Source organism: Schistocerca nitens, chromosome 1, assembly GCF_023898315.1.
Source record: "Schistocerca nitens isolate TAMUIC-IGC-003100 chromosome 1, iqSchNite1.1, whole genome shotgun sequence".
Classification (NCBI taxonomy): Eukaryota; Metazoa; Arthropoda; class Insecta; order Orthoptera; family Acrididae; genus Schistocerca; species Schistocerca nitens.
This window is the reverse complement of record NC_064614.1, coordinates 344,051,865-344,068,922: the sequence shown is the minus strand read 5'-3', so window position 1 is coordinate 344,068,922 and position 17,058 is coordinate 344,051,865. Positions and strand designations below refer to the sequence as shown.

The 17,058-nt window shown below is 43.3% G+C and overlaps 1 protein-coding gene across 2 annotated transcripts in view; it reads right to left on the bottom strand.

Annotated features, from left to right (window-relative positions):
- The window catches only part of LOC126235638 (tetraspanin-6-like), a 156,225-nt gene that overhangs the window by 103,058 nt on the left and 36,109 nt on the right, over window positions 1-17,058 (bottom strand). For both annotated transcript variants that reach the window (XM_049944355.1, XM_049944363.1), the window contains exon 2: window positions 4,707-4,895. In XM_049944355.1, the coding sequence (XP_049800312.1) occupies window positions 4,707-4,895 (189 nt within the window). The remainder of the gene's footprint in view (window positions 1-4,706; window positions 4,896-17,058) is intronic.

Here is a 17,058-nt window from a genome sequence, read left to right as displayed (position 1 = left end):
TTTTCGTAATAGGTACGGCTCATGGTGTCAATTTACTAGGATCCGATCTGTAACATTACTTCCTTGACAAATACAACTCCGTAACAGTGTTACTTTAATGGGTTGGTGGCCATTAACATAATAACAACTGGAAGCATAATAAAGAAGGAAATTTTATATATTGTGCCTACACAGCATAAGAGAAAAAATACATTATTTGGGGTATAGAGAGTGCAAAATTTAGTACACGGAGCTGCCACGTCGGCAGCAACATCCTGTCGGTAACCTAGGGCATGTCCTGTTCTTCATGGGCCTTCCCAGGGCCCAAAGCAGCTACAATGTACAGAATACCTGAGAAGTCCACATGCTGCTCTGGAATTTGAACAATTGAAGAAATAAATAGTTCTCTTACTTGTATCCATTGACAAATGACCAGCTGAACTACAAATACCTTGGTCAACAGTGGATGACCATATTAAAAAAGATTTGAAAATGGAAAAATTTAGAGCGATATTTGTGAATGAATTATCTGACATCGACATGGAATAGCGAGTTGCAGCTTGCCGTATTTTGTTGGCGGAATTCCAAATGCAGTGTCTCGCTCAAGAGTATTATTTTTAGCCGAAAGTGCGATATACTGTAGTTGACACAGGAGGAGTGTAGTTTTCTGGTCTAAGGAAAATCTCCATTGTGTGTCATAACTGGAAAGTAACGCTCCTCATTTAATGATATGCGCCAGGAGGCTACGACAATTCCTGTTGAGTTGGATATGTGTATGTAAATTCTAATTTTAACATGTTCCGAACGTGGTTAATACCTCAATAGAAGACAAGGGAATCATTGGCCGTGGGTGGTTACAGAGGGAAAGAGATGTGGCACACTTTGGTATTCAGGTGCGTGAATTCCTCAATGAACGACCTCGAGGCACCTGGAATGGGCGTTGTTCAGCAACATATACAGCCCTTCTGAAATGTCCACAAAGACACCCAAATCATGCCATGTCAGACAGATCATTATGGAGAATAATGAAGTCCCATGCGGCTCAGCGTTGGTACGAGACTAATGAAGGAATGCGCAAAAGTTTCGAAGAAGTCTTTCGCAGCATAAGCCCCGAGATACGCCGGAAGGTGTTAAGGAAGACGCGGTGACGCACAGATATCTGTGTAATGATGGTGCACTTATAGATCCGTTGGAATGATAGTTTCTATATGTAAATAAGTCCAGGGTTTTGGAAGACGAATGAGAGAAAACTACAGGTTTTTAACTCACACTATAGATACTCAATATTGCACAATTTGTGAAGCGCGGAACGTCAATGCGGGTGGAAGAGAAAATGCGTGGAACTGATTCAAGTAGCAATGACAGCAACCCAGCGTGGAGATCTGTTCACTGAGTTGCCTGTCTGCAGGTCTGAAGTAATTCAGTGCGATAGTAGGGAACAGGTAATTGCCTACTTATTCTGAAATGCCTGCGACTAAGTGTACCCTACCAGCCACGAACGTACTAACACTGCAGTCCCATCCCTGGCTCCGAGCTTCCAATACTTGACAACATAGCACAAGCAGATTTAAATACCCCAATTACGGCACTCGACATAAAACAAGTACTTCACAGAAAACGCAACGCATCCTCTGGTCACAACCGCATCGCCTGTTGACACCTTAAAGAATGTCCACTCTCCTTTCTAGCCACCCTTGCAACCCTTTATACCACTAACTTCTCCATAGGTTATCCTGAGCTGTGAGAAACCTCCAGATTCCTGCTCTTCCTCAGACAGCACAAACCCCTACTGATATTCCATTCTACCGTCCTACCGCCCCATCTGCCATACTTCAATGTTCAGCAAGGTCATCGAATCCATCCTCTCCTGGCATATCCATCAACACTTGAACCAACACCATATTTTCCCATTAACCAATGTCGCTTCGTCCCCGTTTCTCCTCTGATGACCAGCTCCTTCACTTCACCCATCTCCTGTCACACCGATTCAACTCCCATAAATCTGCTATTTTTCCTCCTACGATCATGGTTCAAAAATGGTTCAAATGGCTCTGAGCACTATGGGACTTAACATCTTAGGTCATCAGTCCCCTAGAACTCAGAACTACTTAAACCTAACTAACCTAAGGACATCACACACATCCATGCCCGAGGCAGGATTCGAACCTGCGAACGTAGCAGTCCCGCGGTTCCGGTCTGCAGCGCCTAGAACCGCACGGCCACAGCGGCCGGCCCCTACGATCATGTATGGCACTCCGTTCTCCTTTTCAAACTCCAGACATACGCACTTTCAATTGATCATGTCCGCCTCATTGGATACTTCCTATCTAATCGCCCATCCTTTGTCACTGTTAACACTACGTACCTTCTATCTTACTGCAGGATGATCCGTCCTCTCCCCTCTCCTTTATCTCCTCTACACTGCTGATATGCCCAAACCACCCTCCACCAGTCCACCTCCTTCAGTATGCTGATGACACTGCGTTCCTCGCCATCTAACCTACACTCCAGAAATCTCAGTGATCCCTCCAAATTCACCTCAATCAGTTTACCTCATGGTATAACTAATTGCTCCTGAAGATCAGCCCCTCTAAACCACAGGCAATAATTATAGGACTAACACCCACACCTTCCGTCTCCGTGACTTATACCTTGACATTTACGACTTTCATATCCATTTAACTAACACACTAAAATACCTTGAACTAACCTTCACCGGGTAACTGATGTGGAAACCTCATCTACTAACCACCCAACAGAAAGCCCACAATAGACTGAAACTACTAAAACTACTAACAGGTCGAACTTGGGGATTACACCCCTCTAATGTTCTCCACACCTACAAAGACCTGATCTGCCCCATCCTCTGCTATACAAATGTTGCATGAATCTCTGCACCACCGAAGTTCTGTAAGTCCCTCCAAATTTCGAACACCATGCACTCTGTCTCGCTTTCTGCATCTGTCTGCCTTCCCCCACGAGAATCCTCTACCATCTCATCACATTTCCACCTCGCCTCATCCACATTGAACTTGTCCACATCTCCTATACATTTTGCAAACTTGATTCCAATAATCCCATCCTCTCCCTTCTGATCACCAATCCTGGTATGCTGCTAAGCCTTCACAAACGCATCCCTCCTCCAAACACCTACACACACTCAATATCCTATCTGAAAGCAACTTCAACCAAATCCCTCTCCCAGACAGTGAGATCCGCCCCAATATTTTTGCACCTACCAACTTTAACGCTTTCCCACCTATGCCACTCCACAGCAGATCTTCTTTCTCCTTTTCCCTCTCTATCGATCCCCATAACTTTCCTCTTGTAACCAACACACTATCCACGTATCACGCTACTCCTCATCCTCTGTCTTTCCGACAGTCTATATTCCCATAATCCACCTGTACTCCTGCCTATCATCTCCACAGCTTTTCTACCTAACAGACCCTATCTTTTCAGCCCAGCCCTCAGCCCTGTGGAACATATTCTCTTCTCACACGATACTTCTCACACAATGCAGGTCCTTGAGATTTTAAGTGAAAGTGTAAGTAGGCTGTTTAGGTTTTTATGTTGGTAACGCCACGTAGCGCTCTATATGAAAATCACTGACTGTGTCGTGTGAAGGCTGTGATTGGTTTGCATTGTTGGAGTATATGCTATTGTAGTGTTGGGCAGTTGGCTATTAACAGCGTGTAGCGCTGCGCAGTTGGAGGTGAGGCGCCAGCAGTGGTGGACGTGGGGAGAGAAATGGCGGAGTTTTGAGAGCGGATAATCTGGATGTGTGTCCAACAGAGACAGTAAATTTGTAAGACTGGATGCCATGAACTGCTGTATATATTATGACTTTTGAACACTATTAAGGTAAATACATTGTTTGTTCTCTATCAAAATCTTGCATTTGCTAACTATGCCTATCAGTAGTTCGTGCCTTCAGTAGTTTGAATCTTTTATTTAGCTGGCAGTAGTGGCGCTCGCTGTATTGCAGTAGTTCGAGTAACGAAGATTTTTGTGAGGTAAGTGATTTGTGAAAGGTATATGTTAATGTTAGTCAGGGCCATTCTTTTGTAGGGATTATTGAAAGTCAGATTGCGCTGCGCTAAAAATATCGTGTGTCAGTTTAGTGTTGATCAGAACAGCTAAAGAGCGAAATGTCTGAGTACGTTCAGTTCTGCTCAGCTGTTCAAAAGTCATAATATATATAGCAGTTCATGGCATCCAGCCTTACAAATTTACTGTCTCTGATGGACACACGTCCAGATCATCCGCTCTCAAAACTCCGCCATTTCTCTCCCCACATCCACCACTGCTGGCGGCTAACAGCCAACTGCCCAACACTACAATGGCATGTACTCCAAGAATGCAAACCAACCATAGCCTTCACACAACACAGTCAGTGATTTTCATATAGAGCGCTACGTGGCGTTACCAACATAAAAACCTAAACAGCCTTCTTACAAAAGTGCAGTGTTCCAGCACTTTTTCGTAGAAGAATGTCACCAGGTTGCCGTTGAGGTTTTTAAATTATCTATATTGTTCGTCCTTTTAGCCGTTCATTTTTATCTTTTTAATTTAAAAACGGAAAATAGTCCTGATAAATTTTTTCGCGTCTTTGCTATATTTTTATGAATGCTCTTGGCTGAAGAGTGGAGTAGTGTACCGCTGGCAGCCTACCCACGCCCATAATGGGCGAGGGGGATGAAATAACAACTAAAAAAGGTACTCACATAGCAGAGCGGCATGGGGCGACGTCGCAGCAGCGTGATGTGTGCAGCGGTGGCGGCCAGCATGTCCAATCCGGCGGCAACCGTCGCCACGACGGGAATAAGCGTCGAGTAGGGGTAGAGGGCAGCGCGGTAGTGTTCCAGGCTGCGGTGCAGGCCCACCGCCACCGCCATCACCGACACGCACACCAGCTGCAACACAGCACGCCGTTCACCACCCTCTTCCAGACTGCGCTATTTTGTTTGCGACCTATTCATTATTGCATTTGTTAAACCCGTTTACCACCCATTACCTCGAATTCTGAAACACACTAAAATCCAGGAATTACACGATTAAAGATATTTCATAAATTGATTCTTTGGCTTCTTTCTTTGTGGAAAGAACACTCCATATGTGTAACTCCGATTTTACGTGTGCACTGGACACTACATTACGGCACAACGGACCGGCGCTTCGGTGACGCGGGATGAAGGGATATAAACCACCCGCATGCCCTCAGGTCAGTTTGTCAGCGCACCTATAGATGGCGATGGCGTTTCTCCCCAAAATATTGTGCCCTTTAGACACCGGGAACTGGCAGTACACATGTGGAATGTTCTGTCAAACATATTTCATAGTGTTTAGCCAGGAACACTTTAGAAACAAAGAATACCAAAAATTAACAAAAATTAAACAACTGAGAAACAAGTTTTAAAATATAGCAGTTAACCGATATTTGGTTTCCACCCTACGAACAGAAAATAAAAATGAAACTGTGTCATTATTCTCACTACCAACCCGTCTCTACAGTACTCACAGGCCAGAAGTGTATTTTTTGTGTTACCAACTGCGACGATGTCCATTGATTACCACCAGTATATTTCATCAAATCGTTGTAGTATTTATCACAGTTCCCTTAACAAATCACCGCGATAGACTTCTCCCTCCCTTCCTCTCTCTCTGTGTCTCTCTACTATTCGTATTTTCCTAGTGAACGAACTGACTTCGAATTCATTCTAAATCTACATCGGTACTCTGCAAGCGACTGTACAGTGCATGGCGAAGGGTACCTTGTACCATTATTATTCTACATCTACATCTACATCCATACTCCGCAAGCCACCTGACGGTGTGTGGCAATATACTACTTGACTCCTCGGTGAAGGTATGTTCTCGAAACTTCAACAAAGCCTGCACCGAGCTACTGAGCGTCTCTCCTGCAAAGTCTTCCACTGTTTATCTATCATCTCCGTAACGCTCTCGCGATTACTTAAGATCCTGTAACGCAGCGCGCTGCTCTCCGTTGGATCTTGTCTATCTCTTCTATCAACCCTATATGGTACGGATCCCACACTGGTGAGCAATATTCAAGCATTGGGCGAACAAGTGTACTGTAACCAACTTCCTTTGTTTTCGGATTGCATTTCCTTAGGATTCTTCCAATGAATCTCAGTCTAGCATCTGCTTTGCCGACGATCAACTTTATATGATGATTCCATTTTAAATCACTCCTAATGCCTACTCCCAGATAATTTATGGAATTAACTGCTTCCAGTTGCTGACCTGCTACATTGTAGCTAAATGATAAAGGATCTTTCTTTCTATGTATTCGCAGCACATTACACTTGTCTACATCGAGATTCAATTGCAATTCCCTGCACCATGCGTCAGTTCTTTGCAGATCCTCCTGCATTTCAGTACAAATTTCCATTGTTACAACCTCTCGATATACTACAGCATCATCCGCAAAAAGCCTGAGTGAACTTCCGATGTTATCCACAAGGTCATTTATGTATATTGTGAATAGAAACGGTCCTACGACACTCCCCTGTCCGCAGCTCGTGGTCATGCGGTAGCGTTCTCGCTTCCCGCGCCCGGGTTCCCGGGTTCGATTCCCGGCGGGGTCAGGGATTTTCTCTGCCTCGTGATGACTGGGTGTTGTGTGATGTCCTTAGGTTAGTTAGGTTTAAGTAGTTCCAAGTTCTAGGGGACTATTGACCATAGATGTTGAGTCCCATAGTGCTCAGAGCCATTTGACACTCCCCTGCGGCACACCTGAAATCACTCTTACTTCGGAAGACTTCTATCCATTGAGAACGACATGCTGCGCTCTGTTATCTAGGAACTCTTCAATCCAATCACACAATTGGTCTTATAGTCCATATGCTCTTACTTTGTTCATTAAACGACTGTGGGGAACTGTATCGAACGCCTTGCGGAAGTCAAGAAACACGGCATCTACCTGGAAACCCGTGTCTATGGCCCTCTGAGTCTCATGGACGAATAGCGCTAGCTGGGTTTCACACGATCATCTTTTTCGAAACCCATGCTGATTCCTACAGAGTAGATTTCTAGTCTTCAGAAAAGTCATTATACTCGGACATAATACGTGTTCCAAAATTCTACAACTGATCGACGTTTGAGATATAGGTCTATAGTTCTGCACATCTGTTCGACGTCCCTTCTTGAAAACGGGGATGACATGTGCTCTTTTACAATCCTGTGGAACGCTACGCTCTTCTAGAGACCTACGGTACACCGCTGCAAGAAGGGGCGCAAGTTCTTTCGCGTACTCTGTGTAAAATCATTTCCTTTCCCGTTCCACTCGCAAACGGAGCGAAGGGAAAACGACTATCTATATGCCTCCGTATGCGCCCTAATTTCTCATATCTTATCTTCGTGTTCCTTACGCGCAATGTATCTTCGCTAGGAGTAGAACCATTCAGCAGTCGGATTCAAGTGCTGGTTCTACCAATTTTCTCAATAGTGTCCCTCGAAAAGAACATCGCCTTCTTTCCAGAGATTACAGTTTGAGTTCCCGAGCATCTCCGTAACATTTATGTATCGTTCGAACCTACCGGTAACAAATCTAGAAACCCGCCTCTGAATTGCTTCGATGTCCTCCTTCAATCTGACCTGGTACGGTACCCAAACACTCGAGCAATATTCAATAATATGTCGCACCAGCGCCCTATACGCGGTCTCCATTACAGATGAAACTTCTAGAACTCTCCCAATAAATCAAAGTCGACCATTCGTCTTCTCTACAACAGTCCTCGTACGCTCGTCCCATTTCGTATCGCTTTGCGACTTTTCGCCTAGATATTGAAACGTTGTGGCTGTGTGAAGCAGTACACAAATAATGCTGTATCCAGTAGGTTTTTCCTACTCATCCGCATTAACTTACATTGTTCCACGTTTAGAGCTATCTGTCATTCATTACACGAACTAGAAATTTTGTCAAGTCATCTTTTACCTTTCGTCAGTTACTCAAATTCGACGCTTTACCGTGCACCACAGCCTCATCAGCAAATAACCACAGGTTGCTGCTCACCCCGTACGCCAAATCATTTAAGTACGGTAGTAGAGAACAACAGCGGTCCTATCACACATCCCTGCGGCACTCCTGATAATACTCTTGCCTCCATTGAACACTCGCCTCAAGAACAAAATACTGGGTTCTATTACTTAAATAGTGTTCCAGCCACGCACATGTCTGTGAACTTATTCCGCATGCTGGAATCTTCGTTAACAGTCTGCAATGTGGTACAGTGTCAAAGATTTTCCGTAAATCTAGAAATATGGAATATGCCTGTTCCCTTCACCCGTAGTTCGCAGTCTATCATGTCAGAAAAGTGCAGGCTGAGTTTCACACGTGCGATGATTTATAAAACCATGCTGATTCGTGGATATATACTTCTCAGTCTCAGGAATCTTTATTCTATTCGAACTGAGAATATGTTCAAGAATTTTGCAGCAAACAGAAGTTAGGAATACTGGACTGTAATTTTGCGAGTCCGTTCTTTTATCCTCTTATACACAGGAGTCAGTTGCGCTTTTTTACAGTCGGTTTGGACTTTGTGCTGGGCGAGAGATTCGCGACAAATTCAAGCTAGGGAAGGGGCCAATGCCGTAGAGTACTTTTTGTAAAACCGAATTTCTATTCCATCCGGATCTGATGACTTATTTGCTTTCAAATCATCAGTTGTGCCTCTATGCTAGGGATACTTATTATTATGTCTTTCATACGAGAGTCTGTCCGAAGATCAAATGAAGGTATGTTTATATGATTCTCCTGAATGAACGACTTCTTGAACGTGAAATTTAAAACTTCGGCTTTCGTTTTGCTATCTTCAACTGCCACACCAGATTGGGCAAAAAAGGACTGACTGGAAGCCTTAGATACGCTTAGCGATTTTACATAGGACGTAAATTTTCTCGGGTTCTCTGCCAGATCTTTTCTTAGGTATAACGGTGTTAGTTGTTGTATGCTTCGCATAGAGATCATAACGGAGAGTACAACAGCTTCTGATTCCTCAGCATCTTCCGAATTTCGTTATTAAACTACAGTGGATCTTTCCCATCCTTCATCCACTTAGTAGGCACATAAGTTTCCAGACCACGATTTACAATCGTCTAGAACTTAGCCCATAATCCCTCTCTGTCTATCTTACTGTAACTGAGTAACGTCAATTCACTCTCTAAGTGGTATGCTAACAACTGCTTATCTGCTCTATCCATCCGAAACATCCTTCTAGCCTTATTGACTGATTTATTCAGTTTCGTAACCGTAGTTGCTATAATGACATCACGACCACTAACCCCCGTTACTGTTCTGAGATTGTCGACAAGATCTGGCCTATTTGTAGCTACAAGGTCTAAGATATTTCCATTGCCTGTGGGCTGCCGACGTAGCTGCTCAAGACAGTTTTCAGAAAGCGTTTCAATAGTATTTCGGACGACTGTCTGTCTGTACTCCCTGCAAGCATCCATAGACACCCCAGTCTATACTTGGTAGATTAAAGTCGTCTTCAGCTAGTACTGCATGATGTGACTTTCGTTGAATGACTCTAGAACCGTCACAGCGGAATCTGGAGACCGATAAAAACATCCAACAGTTAACTTGGTTTCGGCTACAACTGTAATATGCGCCCAGATATCTCCACTGTCGCACTTCACTTACACCTTAATAGAGACAATATTTTTGTCAACTGCAGTGAACACTGCCCCTCCTATAGCCTCTAATCCCTATTTCCGATATACGTTCCACTGCTCGCTGTCTCAGAGCTTCTCAATTCGGGTTTCAGCCAGCTCTTGGTGCCAAGAATAATCTGAACGCGAGAGCTGACCTGGAAGACAATAGTTCGGGAACTTCGTTACGAATATTTCGATACGTTACTGATAAAATTTTAACAGTCGTAGTGTGTTTACAAACGAACGCGGTCTGACTTCCTTTGCTGCGTATCGACTGGCGAGTGTTCATCAGAGTACCTCAAACTACCGTCATTGCCTAGGACAAATCACTATCTGCTGTTGTTTACACATCAGTTGTGACGTCGTGGCTGACGCAGACGAAGGAAACACTCCAGTCCGCTGAGTTAATTACAGGGTGCGGCGCTTAAAACCGGACAAATTCCAATTTGAGTTTCCCACCATATCGTAGTTCCGCTAGAGGTCGCGACTGGCGTTCTTGAAAGTCATAGGAATTCAGGCATTCAGAACCTTAAAATGGCCGTACGGACAAGTGCGGAGTACAACCGAACAGCTGCGATTATCGAAAGTCTTCGCGCTGGGCTTTCGCCCACTGAAATAGTTCGATTCTTCGGATACGCAAAATCAACTGTTTAAGACATTGTGGCCAAGTATGATGCTTCGGAGATGTCTGCGGAAAGTTCCGCTAACCCGACGAGGAAAACTCATTCCAGGAAACGTGTGTCGCAAACTGCGGCAGTCATCGAAATGGCTCAGGCGCTGATTTCAGAGGACCCGGGGATATCGCTGAGGAAAGTGGCATCAGTATTGAATGTCAGCGATCGAACAATGCGTCATTCATGTTGTTGAGCAGCAGCCTCCGTTAACTGTAAGAATGGAAAGAGTCACCTCTAACGCATTTCTCTTAGAAACTCACAAATCCTTTGCATATTTTGTAATGCTACCTGCATGATGAATTGCATAGTTTTCCAAGCGACGAACCAAGCATTCCTTTCATGATATATTGTTTATGAGACCTTGGTTATTATTATGGGAATTTTATTGGGTATTTATGAGGTTATCTATGGTTGGTTCCTGTATGGCGATAGGTACTTCGTAAAAATACTAGTCACTAGTAATTAATTCTTTTACAAGCCGTCTGTTGGAGCCGACTGGAGTGGCCGAGCGGTTCTAGGCGCTACAGTCTGGAGCAGCGCGACCGCTACGGTCGCAGGTTCAAATCCTGCTTCGGGCATGGATGGTTCAAATGGTTCAAATGGCTCTGAGCACTATGGGACTCAACTGCTGAGGTTATTAGTCCCCTAGAACTTAGAACTAGTTAAACCTAACTAACCTAAGGACATCACAAACATCCATGCCCGAGGCAGGATTCGAACCTGCGTCCGTAGCGGTCTTGCGGTTCTAGACTGCAGCGCCTTTAACCGCACGGCCACTTCGGCCGGCGGGCATGGATGTGTGTGATGTCCTTAGGTTAGTTAGGTTTAAGTTCTAGGGGACTGATGACCCGAGAAGTTAAGTCCCATAGTGCTCAGAGCCATTTGAACCCTTTGTCTGTTGGATTCTGTCTCAGGTTTTCCAGCCGATGTTTGATGATTTTTCTGACGTTTCGCCAGCACGAATGGCTGATATTTTCAAAGCTTCACCCTCCATTCCTGGTGGTGGACTGGAGTCAATTTCGCGGCCGCTGATTATATGTATCTGGAGCGCCGACGCACGAGGGCTCTTCCGTCGTCATTACTGCTGTGGTTCTTCTCTTAGTACCAGCAACGATCGTTCGCCGCAGCACGAGAATCCAGGATCAACCGAGGTGGTTTCTCAATCTTTGCAGGTACCCAAAGGTAAATCAACACCACGATGTTGAAAATACAAGGAAACGCGTCATTGGTGATGAGACAGTCCGTAACGGTTGTAAACACAATTTTATTACAGTAGCTGACATTTCAAAATCACTACCACACTCGATAGAATTTGAGTTAACTAACTCGGTCACCTAAGTCATTCCAGCAATCTTCAGGAAAAATTAAATATTTTTATGAACAAGAGGTATTAAGAAAATATCTGGACACCTAAAGTTCTATGAAAATTCGAAGTATTTTTGCTCTTTAAAAAGGTTTTCCCACGCCTGTGTAACGTTCCTGATACGAATGATTGATCATATACTGGATATTGAAGTAACCAGTTAAAAGGAACGCGATTAACGACGGCAAGCGCTCTATGAAAAAATCAAAATAAACCCCACGTCACCAGTAATTTTTCTGTACTCATGACTCACAATACTGACCTTTGTTTCGTTTTTGAGATATTTATTGCGAGATAAGAAATATAAAATAAAGTTGTATGCGGTGCGACTGCACATCAATTTAAACACGGTGCGTTTGCAGTTTCCCACTCCTCGTGGTCAGACAGCGTGGAGTGTCGGAGCGGGAAATATTCAGTGAGGCTGACCGCAATGGTACTCCTGCCTAGGTACGGGTCGCACTCCGAATTCTTTGCCGCCCCTGGTTTAAATGAAGATGTTAGACTACGAGAAAAACGCACTCAAAGAGACCCATTCATAGCGCCTAGGAAACCAAGACCACCGGCAGTAAAAGGAGTCTTCGTTGACACAGAGAAAAACCATTTTGACATCATTCTAAGCCTGCAACATAAGGAAACAGCCTATGAATACAGTACAGTATAAACAATAGAAAGTCACATCCCTATAATGAGACAAGAAATACATCAAGCGACAACATAGGAAAACAAACCCAAAACGAATTCAGGGTAGATGGCATATACTGTACACAGAAAACCTCAAAGGATAGTATCACATGATGGAAGGACTACTGGACAGAATTATTCAACAACTGCATGGGCACAGGAAAAATACCAGAAATATGGAGAACATCAACTGTAATTCCTTTACAGAGGGAAGAGAGAAATCTGCAACCCAGACTCATACAGAGGCATAGCCCTTGAAAACAAATCTTTCAAAATTTTCACAGAAATGTTAACCAGCAGACCTACAGATGAAGCAGAGGGCCGAATACCAGAAAAGAATTTGGTTTCAGAAAGGAAGGACGCACCCTACATGCGGTGAACAGTTTAACAGAGAAAGCTTCAGACACACTAAGTCATCCAGGGAAAAATATTTTGTAGTCTTCATAGATTATAGCGGTACCTTTGACACTATTAACAGAAAACACTCTTCTGAAAATTCAGCCCATTAATTGGTGACATACACCAAATAACGCAAATACTTTCAGACATAGTAAGATACAACTGTGGTGTCGCAAGCATAGCACGCACCACCAGGCAGCACCACAGGCGTCGATAGGTAGACAACCAACTCCAGAGACGGCATATAGCCCAGCGATTGCCGCACTAAGAAGTCGCAGCGATGGCGCCGCCAGAGAATTGATGTGCGCAGGCGTCACAGCAGGTCGAGCAGTTCCAAGTCAGCTCGACTATCGAGAAGTCCACCTTCTACTTGTGTGCTTCACGCCGCATCGTCTGCTTCTAGCAAGTCCACACTAGCCCGTTTTCATTGAACGTGCTAGTGGGACAAAGACTGCTTACTATACAGCCTTAGCTTTTGGAATAGTAGTTGAACTTAAGGGTCTGCTGTTTGACCCGATTTGTATAAAGTTGAGTATTCGTCAGCAAATGTGTGTGATCCTGCCACTAACCGTTATCAGCGTTTCAGTGTTCAAAATTGTTCAAATGGCTCTGAGCACTATGGGACTCAACTGTGAGGTCATAAGTCCCCTAGAACTTAGAACTACTTAAACCTAACTAACCTAAGGACATCACACACATCCATGCCCGAGGCAGGATTCGAACCTGCGACCGTAGCGGTCGCGCGGTTCCGGACTGTAGCGCCTAGAACCGCTTGGCCACTCCGGCCGGCTGTTTCAGTGTTCTCCTCGTTCTCCTCTCATAGCGTTTGCCTTAGCGCATTATAAATAGTTGAGTGTAGTGACGAGTAAAATCTCGTTCTGTGGTTGTATCGAAAGTAAGATACAACAACAACCAAATATTTGGTGATATCACCCTACCCAAAAACAAATGGAGTTCTACAAGGAGATCCGATCGGTCTGATACTGTCCAGTATCATGACACCAGACAATTATCGTTTGAACAGCTCTGCAACCCTCATGCTTTATGCGGATGACGTGGTAATAGGTTCAGAAGACAAAGAAGAGCTACAGAAGGTGATAGCTAAACAGACTTACGTCATGAGTTCTGGAAAATGAAGTACAAACAAACCACGACAAAGTCAGATAGATGATTTTCGGAAGAGATGGTGAACTCTCAACAAAAATAACACTTTCCTCTCACAATAAACCACTAGAAGTGATAGCAGAATCAAATATCTGGGAGTACTGACATCATTCTACACCCATGTGAAAAAAGAGCAACAGCAGCAATAAAAGCAAACTGCAACCTCTAACAGTCTCAAAAACTCTCAACAGAAACGACAATGACGTTATTCGCAAGTACCGTAGCACCAATAGCAACTTACGGGATCCACATAATATGGAATAAACTAAAAGTCAACGACCGTCTAACATTAGAGAAAGTCAAATCCCCCTATATGGTGAGCATCGGGAAGACAGCGCATTCAAGAACTAACCAAAGAAACCTTGTTCATTGAAGACTTCAAAATGCATATGCTCCTCGCAGGCATCAAAGCCCACTAAAGCACCCGCTAAATACAATTCTGTCGGGAACAACTTCTACTTAACTGGCGCCTTAATGACGGAATAATGGAAACATTCAAACTACGAACTTCTACATTTAATAACACTATAAGCAACACATGGTTTTCATCACAAGTTCTGCAAAAACAAGGGATTCCACCAGCCAAATGAAGACTGAATATGTTAAATGTGCAATGAACGCTGTGAAAGATATCTCAACAAAAGACTACTGAAAAAAATAGAAAGTCAAAATAAAACTAGGACTAGAGTAATGTAAAACAGTTATTTTCACAACAAAAGACTACTGAAAAAATCGAAAGTCAAAATAAAACTAGGACTAGAGTAATGTAACTCACTTATTTTTATTTGTGTTTGCGTTTGTGTTTCTTTTGTATTTGCATAATATGCGTAGTTTCGTTAGTAAAAATTTATTGGCACCCACTAAAAGCAACAAATTATTGATGAAAACACATGTACCACTTGACTACAGCTGGCGCAGTTCATTTCACAGACTGCAGGTTTCAGCACGGACGTTCTGGGCTTGCCTCTGTTTCCTTCCTATGGTTTTTCCATAGAAGACGTTCTTCATTAAATCGTTATGCCAAATTAGGATGACCAAGAAAACCTGATTTTCTTTTCCTCAAAGTGGTAATCAACGTTCTGTTATTATTAGTTTCTTTCAGGAAATGACAATTGGATTTTCTTTCGGCCGAGGACGCTTATAAATATTTCTTTTCTGTTCCTTGTGAGTCCACCTTTCATAAAGATAATTTAAGACTCTTAAAATATCTCTGTGGTGAATTTCTTCCTTTGTTTGTGTATCCTGGTCCCGGCGGAGGCTCGAGTCCTCCCTCGGGCGTGGATGGGTTTGTTTGACCTTAGGATAATTTAGGTTAAGTAGTGTGTAAGCTTAGGGACATGACCTTAGCAATTAAGTCCCATAAGACTTCACACACATTTGAACATTTTGTTTGTGTATCAAGATGGTTTTGTGTTAACGAATTAATTTTATTTTTGAAGGAGCTTTTGCTCACTACTATTCTTCTGTTGTCAATAAAGTATTAATCAAATAGCAGGACTTGGCCATTTGCTTTAGAGCTGCATTTCATCAGAGACTGTTTACGGGTGACATTGTTATCTATAAGGGGTGTTATCCAATACAAATTGTAGTAATATCTATACTTCGCAAGATGCTATACAATTCATGGAAGATTGTGCTTCGTTCTAATATTAGTAATCAGCATTCTTAAATTTTTCAGTCTGCAGTGGAGTGTGCGATGGTATGAAACTTCCTGCCAGGTTGAAACCGTGTGCCGGACCGGAACTGAATCTCGAACCTTTCGCAGGCAAATTCTCTACCAACTTTTTGTTCATTATGATTGTCAGAATATTATCAGTTATACCGAAAAAATTTTTGAATAAAAAGAGGCCACGACCAAGAACCGAAAACGGACCAGCAACTGAGCTACCCAAGCACGACTGACGACCTGCCCTCACAGCTTCACTTCCGCCAGTACTTCGTCTGTTACTTTTCCGGGGTCCCGAGTTCGAGCCTCGATCCGGCACTCGTTTTAATATGCCAAGAAATTTCAATATTAGCGATTTCTGTTCTTTTCTGTCCGGGTATCTAGCGAGGGGAAATGTCTGTATGCCACGGTACACACCCTAATCTCTGTTATCTTCTTTTCATGCGTAATGTACGATGATGGCAGTGACGCACGCTCTCGCTCGAGTGCTTGTTCTCTAAATTTACCTAACAGCGTATCGCGAGATCATCACCGCCTTTCCTAAGATTCCTATTAAAGTTTCCTGCACTATATTTTCGTAAGGATATCCCGAGCTGTTACGACCAAAGCAGCGTATCTGCGAATTTCTGTGATGTTTGTTGTTACCTATATATTCTAAACACAGGGGGAATGCTATCTAACTGGTCACACTGCCGTTTCGAAAGCGATGTCCTCCACAGATGTACCACTCTTTTTCAGAACCTGTGCTGCAAACACAGTTCTTACAGTTGGTTTCCCTACTGTCTATTCCACAAATTCGTCACATTTGAAATCGTTCATAGTAATATCTCGGCATGGTTAAACGATATGATAGCCTGCAGTAGCTTTTTATCTGCTTCGTGTGTGGCAGGAAATGAGTCACCGTTTTGATCTTTGACGTGTAACACATGTTGCTCACATTGAGTGCATGAAAATTTAAACTTTTCTCTCTCCAGAAACGTTGGAATTGTGTTTCTGTCTTTTGTGGTTTGTAAGGAATAAACGTTTGAAATCTGTTTCTCCTTTTTGAATATCCCTGTAATTTCACCGTTTATCGATGGACTTCTCCTTGCCTGTGGTGTTGTTCTGGTAGCCTGCTTGACCTCCACTATTCCTGCAGACATACTGCACTCATACTGAATGATCTACGATGTTTTTACTTTGGCTAGAGTACGTGCCTCGCAGAACTTCTCAGAGTATTTAATTTTATTATCGTTTGCTGTTCTGAATTTCGCTGTTCATTATTACTAGTTTGTGATTCCAGTTCCAGGATAAAATCTGTATCCAAGTCTAGATATGGTTTACAGTTGAGTATTTGGTTCATAAATCTTTATGTAGTAACGATACAGTGTCAGTGGAACTATTCAATACTTTCTGCACAGTTACAACTTTTCCATGACTATTTTCCTCTCTCTCTCTCATTGAATTAATGACTT